We start from the raw sequence: 17,734 nt of genomic DNA on the forward strand, positions 1-17,734 counted from the left end.
GTCTTACCTTGATCAATACCGTTTCAAACATAAGACTCTCGGCTCCAGCGGCAAACAGCTCAATCTAAATAGCCCTTCAGCATCGAGGAAGTGGAGTGTTGCAGCCTTGAAGTGTTGTACCTTGGCTTCTGTTTGGATCATCATTCACCAGCGTCAACATGCTGAAAATTCAAGCTCCTTTTATACCCAACAGACCCTTCAAAATAGCTCTGACACTAGCTCCTAAATATGTGAAATAAATTCAGAATACCAATCAGATACCTTAGATTTATAGTTTGAAACAGCATTGATCCATAGATACTATTGACCTTCCTTTTCAAAAAAATGGAGGTATCCTGCACTTGTTTTCTGTGACGCACTCTAAACCGGTAACCACTTAGATACAGTGCTATGATGACTCAATACAGCCTCTCACTTATCCTCTTGATTCAAGGATGTGGTAAAATACTGATTTCATGACTCCAAGAGGAGTTTAAAAAAAAGGAGAGACGGCTTTTAAAGCAGCCTTAATCAAGATCAAAACTTCAACTTCCATGCACAGTATGTGTACTAGAGTTGTGAGGTTTGTGCATCGACTGGCTAACTGAGGTGCGAGATAGCTAAGATTGCATTCAGCTGCTTCCTGCTTTCTCTTGTGGACAAAAACAAAGAAAAAATAAGATAGTTTAATGTCCCAGAAAACAAATTAACACACTACCTGGGACTACCCGTTAGTCTGCAGCACGAATGCACAAACACACATCTATAATACCACCAGCATGCAGGCAAATCAGAATGCAAAGACCACAAACGCTCAAATGACTCTTGACTACAAGCTGTTCCTATTGTCCTCTTTCCTAATAACATCTGTGATTTAGGGGCAGAGGAAATGTACAGGCAGAGTGTTTTATTAATCTGGCTGCAGTCCGTTTCCTGCCGGCCCTTTGCAGGAAGTCCAATCATTCTCATTCTGCCTCCCTCTGTTTTTGTTTCCTTGCTCATAATCCATTAAGGAGATAAGGCTAGGGCTCCTGCAATGAAACAGAACGGTGCTGTCGCTGCATACCAAATCATTCAAATATCCCCCCTACCCTCTCCACCTCCCGGCTTCATCCAGCTCAGGCGAGGGAAAAGACACAGTGGCACAATTTTTTATGCCGGAGGAGGAGGAGGAAGACGAGGACAAGAAAAAGGTGAAAAGAAGGGAAGAAAAAAGATGCATAGAGGAAAAGAGATGAATGAAGTCAGAGCGATGGCAGCAAGTTGTCCAATGACATCTTCACAGCCTGTGTTGAAGCGCAGATTTTCAGGCAGGTAAAAGAGCACGCTGGCAAAGGAGAGCCGGAATGCAATCGATTCATTTCAAGGTATCGGTGGGTGAAACTGAATATTTGAAATTTACTATTTGATCCACGCAAAATGGCAAACTTATTTTCACACATTTCTTCCCAAACAGAAAGACACAAAAGCTCCACACACACTTACACACAGCCAGTCACACACATTATGCTGTCTTGGCAAAAGCACAGGATGTCAGATTCCTAAATTGCCAGATCCTGATCGGTATGTGACGGCTTTCACTGGTGAGCGCAGTGAGAGGGAGAAAAAGGCGGCATGACTGAAAATTTAAATTAGCGATTCACTGTAAGACATGAGTTTAACACACGTAAGAAAAAGCTCTCCCAGTCTTAACTTTCATTTTTCATCAATACTGAAGCACAAATCTAATTACCACAGTCTCGAGCAATATCGCTTGCCTCAGATGCTGGGAATGTGATCAAAACTGAGCCCAAACTATGAACCCCCCCTGCCCAACCTCCCCCTCCACACTTCCTTCACATCTGAGCATTTTGATTACATGCTTAATTCTGTGGTGAGTACAGATGGGAGTGCCTGACGGAACTGCTGCCGATTGGCTGGTTATGATTGAGTGGCAGATGGACTGGGCTCATAATTTTTCCATTAGGAGGAGACGTGCTTACGTCTAATTTTGCACACTCCTCCTCTGTTCAATTTTCTCCCCCCTTCTTTTCCCCCTCAAGCTTTTTCTTGCTCCCCATCTTCACATCCAACCCTCCATCAACCAGCTGCAGCTGCCTCCTGCTCTCTTCTTCCACACCTGCCACTTTCTTCTGTTTTCAGGTCTCATGAACACAAGCCGCTATTGTTTGGAAAATTACTGATTTCAATTGAATAACTGTTGGATGCTCTAGCACCACTGTCCTGCCAGATACTGCACGATAAAGGAAAATACAGGCAGTGCCAATCAGGTTTATATGCACTGTATGGATATCAATTCATAGATACACCAAAGTCTGATGCTTGCATACTGTAATGGTGAAGATTAGTGAATGAATCGAAAAGTGCCTACCAGAAAACAGTGGCAAGGGAGCATCATCAACACAGCAGATTGCTTGTGAGGTCCAGTGTTTGTGTTTTGGCTCCTTGTGCAGACTTTACAATTGTTGGATCTCAACTTGTTGTAAAAATCCTGTTAGGACACACTGACCATGTTAGAACAAATTGTAATGAATAAAAATGAATTTCTCAATTTGTAAAGCAATGTCTTTGTTTTGTAAGCAGCATTCAACAGGTGCATCATGTTCTTCAAAAACCTTAATTAATGAAGCCATCACAAGATTCCTGAAATATACCCAGATTATGATGAGGCTCATCATCCTACACACACACACACACACGCATGCACACAGATGAACAGATGTGCTGGGTCTCAGGGCAGCAGCAACAACGCACAATTGGAGGGGACAGAGAATAATGGCAGTCATCATCATTATCCCTTTCTACGCCTTCCGCACCTCCTTTTCTCTCACTTGCTCTATCCCTCGTTCATCAGATGGACATACAGACTAAGTCAGAAGGAAGAATGTGTTTGCTTCTTCAGCCCCCCTGTGGTGCTGGGATGGCATGTTAAATAGCATCCTCCTCCAAGGACTCTCACCAACATATGGCCAGCGTGCTTTACGTGCCTCCTGAAGGCACATACCATACTGACACACAAACCCCCTCCTTACTTGCTGATCACAAAATGCTAATCATGTAATAGTAGTGTAATAAGGCATTTGTAAGGATGCAGCCTTTGATGACTATAGTGAGAGCACGCCATTGCCAAAAAGCAAGAAATAACAAGAAGTGTATAAAAGTCATGAAGTATAAAATAAGAACAATAAATGGTTTTATGTGCAGCGTATTGCTTGGTGCACCCCTTGGCACCAGATATAAAACTGCACAATATCCAAAACGTTTGACACATCCACTAATCACTGGCTTTTACTCTGCCTGTGCACAGATAAAGTTGCAGTATGTCTCCCATTGCCAAAACGTGCAGACGTGACCCTTGGGGGGGCTCAGAAACAAACCAGCACAATTTGTAAAAACATCTGCTTAAAAGGATGTTGGGGAAAAAAATGGTTGCCATTGAATATGAATAACATTCATCTCAGTAGGATGATTTATAATGCATAGTGTCTTTGCACAGCTTAAGTAATATAGAAACTGTGGTAGAATTTAAAGTGCTTTAATAATTCATAATGGATATCTATTCTATGAGAGAGAGAAAGGGAGAGATAGCGGGAGGTAAGCGGTGAAGAAGACTTCTAAAACTCTTGCAGAGTTATAGATTGATGTTAAAGGCTTGAACGTCTTTCTGTGTTTTAAATTATTAACATAGACCATGGCCTATTTCAAAAGAAGGAAACATGTAAAAAGTCTATACTTGAACATCAAGTGAAAATCTTTCTGGCTGGGTCCGCAGCAGCTGACTGACAGTGTAGTCGTAGACTGCGGCTCACTGTGATTTTAATAAGGGATAAAAGGCTTACAGTGAACACATCCTGCATTTGCTTTGCTCATAATGTGTAGTAGGGGGGAAGCCGGAATGAAAGTAACACGGGATGAAAGTAACAAGGCAATTTTCTCAGAGCCTGTGCACTTTTGATATGTCTAACTGTGTCAGCACATACGGCACACCACACTTAGGTCATACTATCGCAGAGTTTTACCTGAAATGCTGTTTATGAGTATGGTAAGTAAAATTACTCAAGAGGTCTTTCTTTAATGATAAGTAGTGTTTATTGTTTCATGTGTCATAGTCATGATCACTTGACAGATTGTTTACTACTTTAATACATCCTGAAGTCAGGTTTAACTGCCAGGAGTCACTGTTGGGATGATTGTAACAGCTGTTTCTTTTGTCCCGCTGCTAATGCTGTCATAGTGTGTGTGTGTGTGTGTGTGTGTGTGTGTGTGTGTGTGTGTGTGTGTGTGAGTGTGTGTGTTACAGAAGGCTCTACTCTGATCAAAGTACTGCATCTACAGTTTCCCAGGACAAGGATGAGGAGTGTCTTTTGTGTGTGTGTGTGTGTGTGTGTGTGTGTGTGGGGTGACATGGAGCTCATCATTGCCTGTGGGTGCAGTGGTGTGTAGTTTGTCTACACTGGTCTGAGGCCTGTGCTGAGGGCGCAGGGTACTATATCTGTCACAACTGTGACAATGTATTAAAAAAGACTATTTATGTTAGTAAAGCAGCAAAGGAAAAAGGTTATTTTTCACTGATATGCTGATATTCTGTTCGTACATTTGTTTCTGAAATGATGAAACTGAAAATTGAAATTAATATTAAAATTAACTTTTGTTTTATAAAGACATACTATGTTTGCAATCACATATAAACAGGAGGATATTGTCAGACATTTTTAATAAAAACAAGAATAATATAAAAAATTAAGTTAATGCTGCTGCATTTCCTTTTCGAAAATAATAATGAGCAATCTCTGTTTCAAGTTATAAAATTATACCAAAGTCATTCGCTTGGTATTGATAGACATACAAGTTGTTGTTCACCATGAAAATTAGTTTCTGTCTGTAACGTTATCTTTTAAAATGACATTCATCTGAAGGCTGTTTTCCCTACACGCCGTACATTCTGAGATATCTGTCCACTGCTTTACTGAATATGAAAATGCCTTATTGATGTTCCTGCCAAAAACAAAAAAAGGCTTGCTGAGATGAAGCTTTGTCAATTACCTGACATTTACACTGACCCTCAACTCATTTGCAACACCAAGACTGGAAAAGCTTTGATCCATTAGTCCTTATATGGTCAATAGGTTAAGCTTTTGTCTGCAATCAAAAGACATTGAGTCACTGTCTGCACAGTATAATACCTAGTCTGCAGGTCACTGCAGTGTCCTCCGTTTTACATCCACAGTACACTGAAGAAAAGCATGGGAGCAGTACATCACCCATAGGTGAGTGGATGTATTCAAGCTTTGATTCGAGTTTTGCACATGCGGCAAACATGACATTCAAGCATACATGAACCCAGACTCTATTTTATCTATCTACAAAATACTCTACTTGTCTTCATAAACCTATTACAAAAAATCCTTCCATTCAATTTAGTGGTTTTTAGTATATTATTTCAAAAGTAAAATGCTTGTGAAGTTAACTGTCCATGCCGGTTATGAAAAATACAAGCTAATGCAAATGTAGTCAATGTAGCATGAGAGTAGTGAATGTAGTGACAGTGACAAACAGCTAACCGTGCAAGCTGCCAACAGAAGCAGTGTTGTTGAGACATAATGAGCATACCAAGGGCCAGCTGCGGGAGTGGTTTAGAAGTTTCATAAGACTTTTAGCTCTCGCAGCTTGTCATATCAGGAATGCACTGGAAATATCATGAATTCAAGCTGACAGCAGGTCTATGAAAGATGAAACTACCAGCTTTAAACAGACACATTTAAACTCACAGGTGATGGAAATTTGACACGACAGAGATTTGGGAATATCCTTACATATCGGTTGCAGCATATAGCTCTTGTGGTTGTGGCTCGGTTGTGTATATTGCAGGATCCATTAGCTACATTGGTAGAATGAACACAGGCCTGTCTTTATTTAACCCTAAATGTTATGCACCAGTCATCTGATTATATTGAAATACAAATATTATTCCCTCCCAACTGACCAGTTAGCACAGCAATCTGTACTTCAGCAACAATGAAGCAAAAAAAGGAGATTTCTATAATACTCTTTGGAATGGTAAAGCTGATGGAGGTGACCAGTCAGTCTGGAAAAGGAAAATGTCATTCATCTTATCACTGACACAAGATGTGTGTGTGTGCAGTTAATAATGATTATAACCAATCAAAGCACAGAAAGCACTGCACAGGCTTTATGATACTGAGTGATCCTGTATGATGTCATTTTTACTCTGGTTAATGGTGACACACTTTTGTCTATGTAGGTAAAATTCACATCGTAAACTGTATATTTCATAACACTTATAAACTGAACATACATAAGAATGTGAATGCACGTTTATTTCTTGGTTTGCTGTGTTGGTTTCAGGCAGAAAGCCCCAGATTCTCCAGGTACCTGAATAAAAAATGTAATTCTTTTTACAGCGTTTCAGAATTCTCTTCTGTATGTGCATGTGTGTGTGTGTGTGTGTGTGTGTGCATGTGATTTCCCTGGAAATACCACAGGGAACTGTTGACCCCAGGCAAGGCACTTAAGCTGAGCGAGTGAAGCATTAAATCTTTATGGTCACTTTCTACTTAACACAGCAGCAACAGTCATCATCTGTCAGGAGCGATGCACTAAGTTGTTTGGAAGCCTGTCAAATGATGTGATTTACTATTCAAAGTTACAATTAGACAGGACCACACTACATAATTAAGATGGCACATGCCAAGGTTTTCAGACACAGGGTCAAATCCAGAAAAGGATTGTGTGACTTTTGCGGCCACTAAACGTGTGCAAATGAAACAAAAAGATAGCGTTTCATTCACAAAGCTCCCGCGAATAGTGAAATGTAACGAAGACTGAGCTGCCAAACAAACAGCGTCATGGTGCGCCTGTTCCATTTGCATGTATGGAAATTAGGCAATATTCAGTGCAAAATTAGCCCCTTTCCATGTAAATATGCCTTGATGTAAAAACAGTGTAATTCACAAAGACCAGCACTAATTGCTACATGCAATTAGGGTGGTGTTATTAGCATCTTTAGTGATAACTGAGTGCACACTTGCTCCTCACTCTGTCTCTCCTCAAATCTCCAAGTTTGTGAGGCATTATATGACATTGAATTAATGTTGAATGATGTCAAGGGCAAAATCTACAGTCACACATTGTGCAGGGATCAAGTGCATATGGGATGGTAGGCTTATCTCAGACTACTTAAAACACAAAAATGCCGTGACAGTTCTGATGGAACCCAGGATTCATTCATAAAGGCTGCTTCTTTAAAAACAATTCCACCATATAAAGCTGAAAATGTGTGTAACACACTGACCTGACCTGTAGATGTGTGGCAGAACACGGAACATTAGTTACTGTCAGATCCTGATCGATATGGTGTTAATTAAGTTACCGCTGCTGTGCCGCGCACGTAAATGCGCACAGCATCTTTATCAGTTTAGAGGCGCACTTATCGTTTCAGCTGCGAACAACAAATAAAACATCACTACTGATGTTTCTGAGAAATCCCAAATACATTCAGTGACACCTGAACAACATTAATGTAAGATTGAGACTTTAATCTAATATGATTTAGATCTGCCTGAGTCACATTAATAGCTGTATTATGACATTTAACATTTCAGTAGATTGTTATAGATGCAAAATACTAGAGAAGTAAAAGAAACAATATACATGAAAGTAGGTCTGTGATGTGATTGTGAGCTCTGTGTGTGGACATCTCTGTTAATCACAGATGCAACATTGAAGGCTTTTGTGCTCTGCAGTTATAATTTTGGATCACTTTATTTGCTGAAATGTGGAGACTAAAACTCTGGTAACTGCTCGGGTCACTCAATCAGACGCAAAGTAAGGGCAAAAAGCACTCGGATGCAAAACTTTAAGGGTGTGTCTGCGCCAGAATATCACGAGTGCAAAATATTTTGTACAAAGTCTATTCACAGTGCCACTAGTGGGCACTATCCATTATTTGTAAATCTGCCCCATTAAAGATAAAGAATATTAACTTTTCATACTTTAAAATGTCAATATTATAATAAGTCTACAATATGTATAAGCCCCTGCTGAATAAAATCAAACACTGAGTAATGTTTGTTAGCTTAATAAGTAAGACTTGACTAGGATCTCCCACATAAAGAAGAGACAAAGGAAAATATCTCATATCAAGATATTATGCTCCCCCACATCTCCTAATTAACTGCATAACACTGAGTGAATCACTTTGACTCACACATTTTGTTCATTAAAACACAGCTAATGTGTCATTGGATATGTCTGGAAAAATAAATCAGAGAGTCGTGGAGACTGGTGAGGGGTAGAGATCTGAACAGATTCTGTTCCATCTTAATTAAACAGTTCATAAATAAATAGGACTTCCATATGCCGAGTCAGAGAACTTGGACTAATTTCATCTTTTAGCCACTGAAGCTAACACAGAAGGGAGGTTGATGATTTCTTCAACTTGCTAATTTACACCAGACAGACAAAGATCCTCAGAGGTTCTACAGTGTTTTGTGGCTTTTATATTAAAAAAAACAACAGCATTCAATTTAAATGAGTGCTTCCATATGGAGTTTATTCCCTAGCTTAATTCAAGAGCATATTAAATGGATTTGAGAGCAGTATTTATTGATTTCATGCTCAGATTTTGTGATATTTTCTCTCAAAACTCTGCTCTCGCGCTCAAATTAGCTCTGCGCATGCTCACACTGTGTCCTCGCACTCGGTTACAACGCTGTTGCACAGGAAATCAAACTTGAGTTCTTCCTTTCGCGCTCAGGGAACTTGTGCTCGCGGATCTCTGCTCTGCTCTCGGATTTTTTGTGGATCAAAGCTGTCAACCAATAGAAGGCCGGCTAGTATTGACCAATCAGACTGTCCCTGTTTGTTTACGGGTGCGTTCGCTGTTCTTCGAGGAGCGTTGCATACGGGCGGGCACTCTTTCCACCGGGTTTATCCACTCCTGACCTCCGGTGCTGTAATAAATGTTTCTTTCATTTTTTTGAATGAAATATCATTTAATAAATACACAAGCCTCCGTGATTTTCATTAAAATAGCTATATTGTATTATGATATATCATACTGCAACTTTGTTTGCAGTCTCTCCAAGATATGCAGTCTGAGCAGGTTCTGCTGGAAAAGAAAGCAATGCATATTCAGCACAGTAAACATGACCTGAAACAAGAATGTTCATATTTAACATTTTCAACACCACTTCCTGATGAGGATAAGGCACCCTTTTAACATGATGACTTAATGATAAGTAAATGATAAGTAAATAATAAGCATAATGTTTAGGTTGGCTCCTTTCCAAGTCCTTCTAAAGGATCACATGTTGCACATAGTATGATCATACATCGCAAATTATTAATGGTATAAATCATTTTCAAAACAAAAAAAGGATCAGAGTTAGCTACATAATAAATACATTTTTGTATGGATTTTGTGAGTTTCATGTATGTATAACACCAGGTATAATATCAAATATTGAATAGCAGGGACAGTCTGATTGGTCAATACCCGGCCTTCTATTGGTTGACAGCTTAGATCCACAAAAAATCTGAGAGCAGAGCAGAGAGCAGCACAAGTTCCCTGAGCGCGAGAGGAAGAACTCGAGTTTGAGCGCATGAAATCTGTGCGAGCAGCGTTGTAACCGAGTGCGAGGACACAGTGTGAGCATGCGCAGAGCTAATTTGAGCGTGAGAGCAGAGTTTTGAGAGAAAATATCACAAAATCTGAGCATGAAATCAATAAATACTGCTCTCAAATCCATTTAATATGCTCTTGAATTAAGATAGGGAATAAACTCCATACTTCCAACGCTGATAACAAAATATAGAGCAAACAGCATCCTATAGTCCTCGAGTGCATCTCTAACATTTGAACTCGTAGCTTCTTCTGTCTGTCCTTCCATTGTTTGTATTTTCCAGTAGACAAATGTTTTCAGTCTCTGGCCTGTATGAGCTAAGCTGAGACCAACTCACGGCAGCCAATACATTCTATGTCTGACCTCCATTTTCCTTTCATTTATGAGGTCAAAACTAATCATTAGTCCCCACCGAGATCTGGTGTCCTCGCTCAGAGTATCTATCTGTCCTTCCTCTCCTCTTCCTAATCTTCAACTGCCAGTGCTGCAGATGCACCCTACAACTGTTCCCCGATCCATCCGCCCTCTATCCACAGCCAATTTCATGGAATGAATGCCTCTGATTGCCACTTCTGGACCCCACTCATTAGTGATGCTGAAAGTGGGGAGTGGGCAACAAAATGCATGCACTCTTTACTGTTTCTTTTTTTGTTTTTTGTTTTTTTTGTCCTATGATGCTGGAAGATGTGATTGCAATGTTAGATGTGATGGAAAGGAAGGAAGCAAGTCCTCAAGTGAAGGATTAGTTAATGCAACTACACTCCCTTTCTTATGTAGAAATACCTCATGTCACATGTCTAAACCAGGGCTGGTACTGTCGCATCATTCCAAATTATTTTCTTGCCCTTACATGTTTTCTTGATCGTGACATTTTACACGGAGTCTCAAATCTTAGTTAATCTAAAACCAGTGAAAAATATCCCGGAGAAAATGATTCTAATCATTTCCAGTTATTACTGACGTGTCTGGACTATCAATATCTTGAAATAAGGCTAATCACTCCAAAAATCAAGGACAGGGAAAAAAGCAATTATCATTCTCCACTTGAAATAAAACATTTCACCTCTAAAGTATAGTAACTGACTGGCGGAGGTTGAGTTTTTTTTTTAAAAATGTATCAATTGGATTTTCTTATTTTGCCATAACAATAAATAAAGGAGGAGAAGAAAAAGAAGATATAAGCAGTAATGTAAGTAAGAAAAAAACAGCTCAGATCAACAAACATATAGGAGGTTATAGCCTATAGGCAATAGCTTATATTGCAGGTCAGTCAGAGGTTAAAATAGTCCAAGTTCAGGAGGCTCCTTGAAAAATAATGGAAGAAAAATCAGGGCTGCCGCACTTTGTAGAACTGATCTATGTTGGTGTGTAGAATTCTAGCAGCTCATATACAACTTCACAGCAGCCCTTACATACAGGCCCTTATCACTAGTCCACTGTAACAATATATCTTTTTCTAGCAGCAGAAGTAATAATGTTATGTAACCTTTTGCTAGCTACAGTAGTTACATTTCCACATGGGAAGCCCAAAATTAATGATGTTGGCTCTGTTTCTAAATCTTGGTCAAATATCTTTTTTCATTTCACACAATATTTCAGACCAATACTTCTATAAATTATGACATGATCATAGGCAATGGTTACAGTAACTATTCTGGCTTTACATGAGTCACAGAAGAGAAAGTGAGGGGTTAGAAGAGTGTATGCAATTATGGAATATATGTATCAAATTGCCAATACTGTAAGTTAATCATTTATGCCTATGTGTGTCCATTTGTATTTCAACTGCCTAAACAAGTCTTATCAAGGCGAATTGTATTTAGGCTACTTACTAACCTACAACTACTGTAGCATTTAAATAGTGTTTCCCACCATAATAATATAACTTCAAGCCAATTTGATTCAGAAAAAAAAAATCAGATCATTTAAAAAGATAGTAAAACAATGTAGCTGTAAAACCCTAACCTGCCTAAACATAGTCTATTTTGTGGCTATGGTTAAATAAACAGTTTAGAGCTGTTAAATACAGCTGTTCTCATAATAGGTTATGACATAATAATATGATGACCTAATAAGAAAAGGTGAGCATGGCTGTTGAAACTGCAGAACTAATCACATCGCTCCTTACATATGCCAACAAACACTCCTGCCATGATCTGCTCCTCTCACTGCAGTTACCGGTTTGGCTGCTATAATCATTATGAATATAGTACTATGAAAAGTAACAAAACATTACGCTAATGTTATTAATTATTCCAAATAATGGAACAACATTGGCATAAAGCTTTTGATTAAATGATGGGGTAACAACAATACCCAAAAAGAGGAAATCCAAGGGAGACCATGTCTTTAACTAATATCCAGAAAATTTACCAAAACAGGTTTAAGTGCAGCATAAAGTGCTATTTTATGACATACATCTCCAACCTCTAACTACATCATTCCAATGGCTTCAGCCAGTGGCTCAATAGCTAGTAGTAGTAGTAGTAGTGATAATAGTAGAATATATGAGAAAATATTAGCGGTGACAGAGGACTGCCTCATACCTCTATAGTACTTTGATCTTAATCCATTAGTCATAAGTGCAGCTTGAAGGTCATTATACATGATTTTAACCCATTTCTCAAAATTATTACAAGTCAAAAATTTTATATGTAAAATATCTGTGAAATTAAAAAAAAAAAAAAAAAAAAAAAGACCATTCAACCCAGTTGAATCCTCTCTGTGCACCTAGGGAAAGCACTAGACCATCTACACATTTTTGTTCAAAGGCCTGAATAACATTAAAGAGACATCTAACATTGTTAGTTGAATTCCAGTCTTTTATAAAACCAGTTTGATCTTCTTGAATTAGTATGGGTGAAGGTCCCCTAAACGAGAAGCTAGAATTTTAGAAAGCAATTTACAATCCACATTTCAAAGAGCTATCAGTCTATAGGAGGAACTAGACTGAGGGCATTTCCCCTTTTTAATATAAGTAATATGTTCGCTTCCTTAAGAGTCTGTGGTAATTCTGTAGAAGAAAACGAACACTTGAAGTAATGGTACTAAAGGCAGGTAGTGAAAGTCCATCAGGTCCTGGTGACTTCCTACTCTGGAGATTCTTAATAACATAACTACTTCATGTCTGATACAAGGCCATTGAGAAGACTTATCTTACTCTGCTTTGTCTCATATTGTTGGGAGATTGATCTGAGCAAATAAGTCTTCCACTAATCAGGTACATCACTTGTCTGTTCAGACGAGTGCAAATGTGTGTAAAATGCCTTGAGGCAGTCATTTATCAACCCACTTTCATATTATATATTGCCCTTAGCATCAACAATAGCTGGTGTAGACTGGGACACCACTCTTTTTGTTGTTGTTGTTGTTGTGTTTTTCAAGCAAGGTTTGCAAGACATCACTGGTTTATCTCCATATTAATAAAACCTCTGTCTGGTATACTTAATTCCTTTCTCTGCATTCTTACTAGAAAATATTCTTGGGAGACAATTTAAAGCTAATCTGACAGTAAATATTTATTTCCATAAAGTAGGTGACATAGAGCTATATACACTTTTTTTTCTTTATCTGGCAGTTTACCCTCTAAAAAGTTTTTGTTTTCCCAGTTTTTGGTGCCTCTTAGTAGCAGAATGTAACATGATCAACCCTCTTGCATAAGCTTTGCAACCCATAAAAGTGAGGCATTATCTGCTGATTATAAGTTAATGGACAAAAATGCTTTAAATTCAGTTGAAAAGCAAGATGTAAAAGAATTATCTTTAAGAATAACAATGTTAAGTCTCAAGTGGCAAGGCTGATTTATTGAACCTTTGAGTATTATATCCATAATCACACCGGCATGGTCAGAAATAATTATACTGCCTATAATACGAGACAAAACTGAGTATAATTCAGTTCTGGGCAGACAAAAAATCATCAATTCTAGTCTGACACCCATGAGATGTAGAAAAAAAACCCTCTTTCTAAGAGGGGTGAAGACTTCCCTATACATCATCCGACATCTTAACAAATGGCTTACAGAGAATTTGCTTGGTGAGTAAGAGCCATGGCACTATGAGGATATCTATATATAAGTGGATGGAATATACAATAAAAATCACCACCTACAATTGCTGTATCAGCTGTCATTTCTGTAAAGTCTGGCAATATTTTATTAAGAAAATCCAATGTGTGGATAATAAATAATCATTGTTAGAATATCCTGCCCTTGTAGACTACCTTTAATTATAACATAACTTTCATTTTTTAACAAAATTAAGACCTTAAAAGGCAGAACCTGTCTATTAAGTGGAGCAACATCCCTACTTCTAGTTACAAAGGACAAAAAACAATACTTGTTTAAATACTCTGTGTTAAAACTTTTAACAAACATTCTCTGTCATCTAGATGAGTTTCCTGCATCTGTGCAATAATCTTTTTTTCCCCCAAGAAGTTAAATATTTTCCTTCATTTTATGGGATTATGAATCCTTTGTAAATCCCCAAGTACACATCCAAAGCTTATTCTTCATTAATTTAAAGTGTTGAACTGGAAGAACTGGAAATATCCTGAAAATCTCAATTCAAAACAAAGAAAAATAGAATGCCATAAGAGCTTAAAGAAACAAAAATAGGGGAATGACCCTGTTAAATGTGATGGAACCTCAGTCTTCCTCCTACCCACAGCTAACAACCAATAGATCAACCAAGACCTATACTCACACCTAACCATTATGCACATGGTGATAGATAAGATATTACGCATAGCCAATTGTATTTTTTTTTTAAACATTAGCTGTAATAGTTGTAATCCAAAAAATCAGAATCTATGGAAAAAAGAAAGATTTCCATTGTTGGGATTTGTGCAGACCCAGAAAGTTTAACCAAGTGAGTACACAAACACTGCAGCTCCCTCCAGTGTATCAAATGTCTTCTCTGTCCTGTTGATTGACATCTTAAACATTGCAGTTCTGCATCAACACAGCAGGTGGCATTCATAACAGGTTGCTTGTCAGTGAAGTTGTGAAACTTTATAATGATCAGTCTAGGGCATTATTTGGTGCTAGGGAGTGGTGTGTCCAGTCCAACTTGATCCTTCTTGTCTTGGTTGTAATTTTAAAATCGTCAGTTATCCACTTGACAGCATCTGTCACTCTAGTACAGTACAACAGTCCTAGTCCAGTAGTCTTGGTATATTATTTCATGGATATGGTCTTTGTCACCTCTATTGCAAAATAAGCCTGTGTCACTGAGAAAAAGTAAAAACAACAACAAAATTTCCTGGTCCTCTGAGCCATGGAAGCTCAAGTCAGAGGCAAAGTAATCTACAGGGACATTAGTACAAAATAGCACCTTGCCTTGAGCGTTTGTTGATGTTTAATGTTTCATTTTGACAATTTTCTCCCCTCAGCCGCCGTTTAGGAGCTCACATCCTGTTCCTCTCCACTAACAGCGCAGCAGTAAACTGTAGTTTCGTGTTAGGAAAAAAAATAAAATCATAATGACTTTTCCTTGAAATGTGGCTCCCCGTGAGGTTCCGTCAGGGCGACTTCCTGTCTTGTGTCGGGGGTAGGTCTCAGCAGGTAACTACAACAACATCCCATAATGGAAAATTAATGTCTTCCCACTGAGACGACACACTAACTTCATTTAGCTCATTGGGTTGGGTAAACCCCATTAGACCATGGAATCTGCAGTGCTCCTGGAAGTTCAGTCTTTTGAAAGAGTTGGGTAATTATTTCAAAATTAATGGAAATTGTGAGACAAATGTATCCATATTCCATGTGCTTGTTTTCTGAAACTAGAATCTTCTTTGTTGGGAACAATAAGCAGCTTGATATAACTGAGACTGAAAAGTCCAAACTCGTGTATCCTCTTCACTCACAGCAGAATCATGGAGTGTTTCTTTGTTACACAGTTCTGAATAGGTTGCTCGAGTAGGCTGAACTATGTAAAAATAAATGTTTCATACATAGTTTCATATCATGACTGTCCTTAAAGCATGACAACCATCTAACCAGGTCTATTCATTTCACATTGTCATGAAATTAAAGAGTGGATAGCATTGAGATGAACCTTCACTATTATAAATTTCTGCAACGTGAGTACAAGTGCCTTTGTGTTCAGTAGAAGGAAAATTGTTAGACTAATGTGGAAAACAGAAGTAGTTTTATTTTGGAAGACAAAAAGACCTCCATTCTTTTGTCTGTTCATCTGCAGTAAAGGTAATGTCACGCCATAAATGGCAGAGCTCAACCCTAAACCATGGAAACAACTAATCACAAGTTGTTTTTTCTCTCAGACACACAAGTATCTCGTTTAGTTTCAGCCGCTGAGCAAAAAGCCCTGCTGCTTGCTTTCATCTCGCCAAACTAATTAGGCAAACTGAACAAATACCAGCGGAGAGAGAGAAGTCCTCTGCATATTCAAACAAAAGGGCTCCTGAGTTCGAGCGAGCAGAAGGAGCGAAGGAGAGGGAAAGAAAAAAAGAGAAGAAGAGAGAGAGAGAGAGAGAGAGCTGATCACAAGAAAATTAAACGCCACTGAACCTTGTAAACAAATATTTCAACAATGTTAAACACAATGTAGGAGACGTCTGGTGTCGCTGTGCTGTGAAATAGCCAAGCTCCGTTTGGAATGGGGTTTCACGTATGATGGGAGCGGAGAAAAACCTTAACTAAGAGAGACAAAAAAAGAGGGGGAAAAAACATCAAGGGTGTGCATATTTGTGAAGGGGTATGAATAAAAAAAAAAGTCAAATATACAAAGGCTTTTTAATGTGAAAGTTATACACACAGTAAATATAAGCAGTAGAGCAAAGCGAGGCTCCTACTTAAGAGGTTAAGCAGAACCCTTATTTCTGCCTGGAAATGCCTAACACCTGTCATTGCCCTCACTAATAATTTTTCCTTTACCGATGTGGAGCGTTCCACCTTGAAGTGTCAGACATATTTCCCTGAAATATATGAGCTACTGTAGTCGGCCGGAGAACGTCGCAATGAAAGAGAAAAGACTGACAGAAATCCATTTCTTTCCCTTCAACATCATACAACTTTTGTTTCTCTTGAAAGTCACCCATCACTTTTTAGGCCCTTTTTGTGGACAAATGCATGAGATGCTGCAGCCTGGCCCCCGTTGGCATGGCAACTGGCTTCAGTATCTCTCCCTACCATGACGACGGCCATACTGGTGTATTCACATGCTGCTTCACATTCTTCAGCCATCTTTCTTTCATTCTCATCTTTTGATGATGTCTTCTCTGTACTCTCTCCATTTTTTCTGTCAGACTTTTTATCTTCTATTCACCCTTTTTCCTAACCTCCATCATCCCCACTTCTTTTGTCCCCCTTTTTCATTCGGCCTGAACACTGTGGAGCTTGCTTCTCCCCTTCCAGTGTGTCTTTCTCTGCAAGCAATTAAGCTCGCTATTGTGTGTTTTATTACATTATCCACCCAAATACATAATGCTCCACCCTGAAAAGTCAAGGGGGATTTGCATTTGAAAAAGGTTATAAAAGCAAATAAGAGAATCCAGTAATTATATTAAGAGTGCATTTGAATCAGTAATGATATTCACAAAAAATATTGTCTCCCGGTTCATTGCCCAGAGAGGTAAACTCAGCAGGGATTGCAGGTATAGGGCAACGGAATAAAACTAACCCTTTAATAAATCTTCCCACAGCAGCAAAATTGCCTTTTGGGGGTAAATCCTTTTTATACAGTCAGGAATTCTGTAGCCCATTAAGTCCACGCTGCCGAAGCTGTATTGTTTAACTGTAAGCATTCATCAGCATACATAACGACACTGATAAAGTGCAGACGAGTGGAATGAACACAGACCTGCTTTTAATTTAAATTTGCTGCATTACCATCATCTAAAATAAGCAAGTCAAGCTCAAATTTGTGCAAAAATCAAACTCAAGGGTTTAATTGCATACTTAGTGTGTAGTGTCTGAATTTTGGTATATCAAATATAGTAAAATGGAGTTGTGGGAACATGTTAATCACATCCATTTCTCTGGCACCTGGCTATCCAAAATAACAAGATAAACAGATAGACGCAGCCTGTTTCCCTGAGGAGCTCTCCGGAGACCAACACAACCCTCAGGTGGAGGACGTCCATGTTATCTC

General features: G+C 38.7%; 1 protein-coding gene across 15 annotated transcripts in view; it reads right to left on the minus strand.

The window, feature by feature from the left end:
- Positions 1–17,734, minus strand: part of nrxn2b (neurexin 2b) — a 592,634-nt gene that overhangs the window by 496,000 nt on the left and 78,900 nt on the right. Inside the window, exon 3 of one of the 15 annotated variants that reach the window (XM_053343287.1) lies at positions 15,680–15,684. The exons of the other annotated variants lie outside the window; for them this stretch is intronic. Coding sequence (XP_053199262.1) covers positions 15,680–15,684 — 5 coding nt within the window. The remainder of the gene's footprint in view (positions 1–15,679; positions 15,685–17,734) is intronic. 15 annotated transcript variants of the gene reach the window in all.

This window comes from Scomber japonicus, chromosome 22 (assembly GCF_027409825.1).
Source record: "Scomber japonicus isolate fScoJap1 chromosome 22, fScoJap1.pri, whole genome shotgun sequence".
In the NCBI taxonomy this organism is placed as follows: domain Eukaryota; kingdom Metazoa; phylum Chordata; class Actinopteri; order Scombriformes; family Scombridae; genus Scomber; species Scomber japonicus.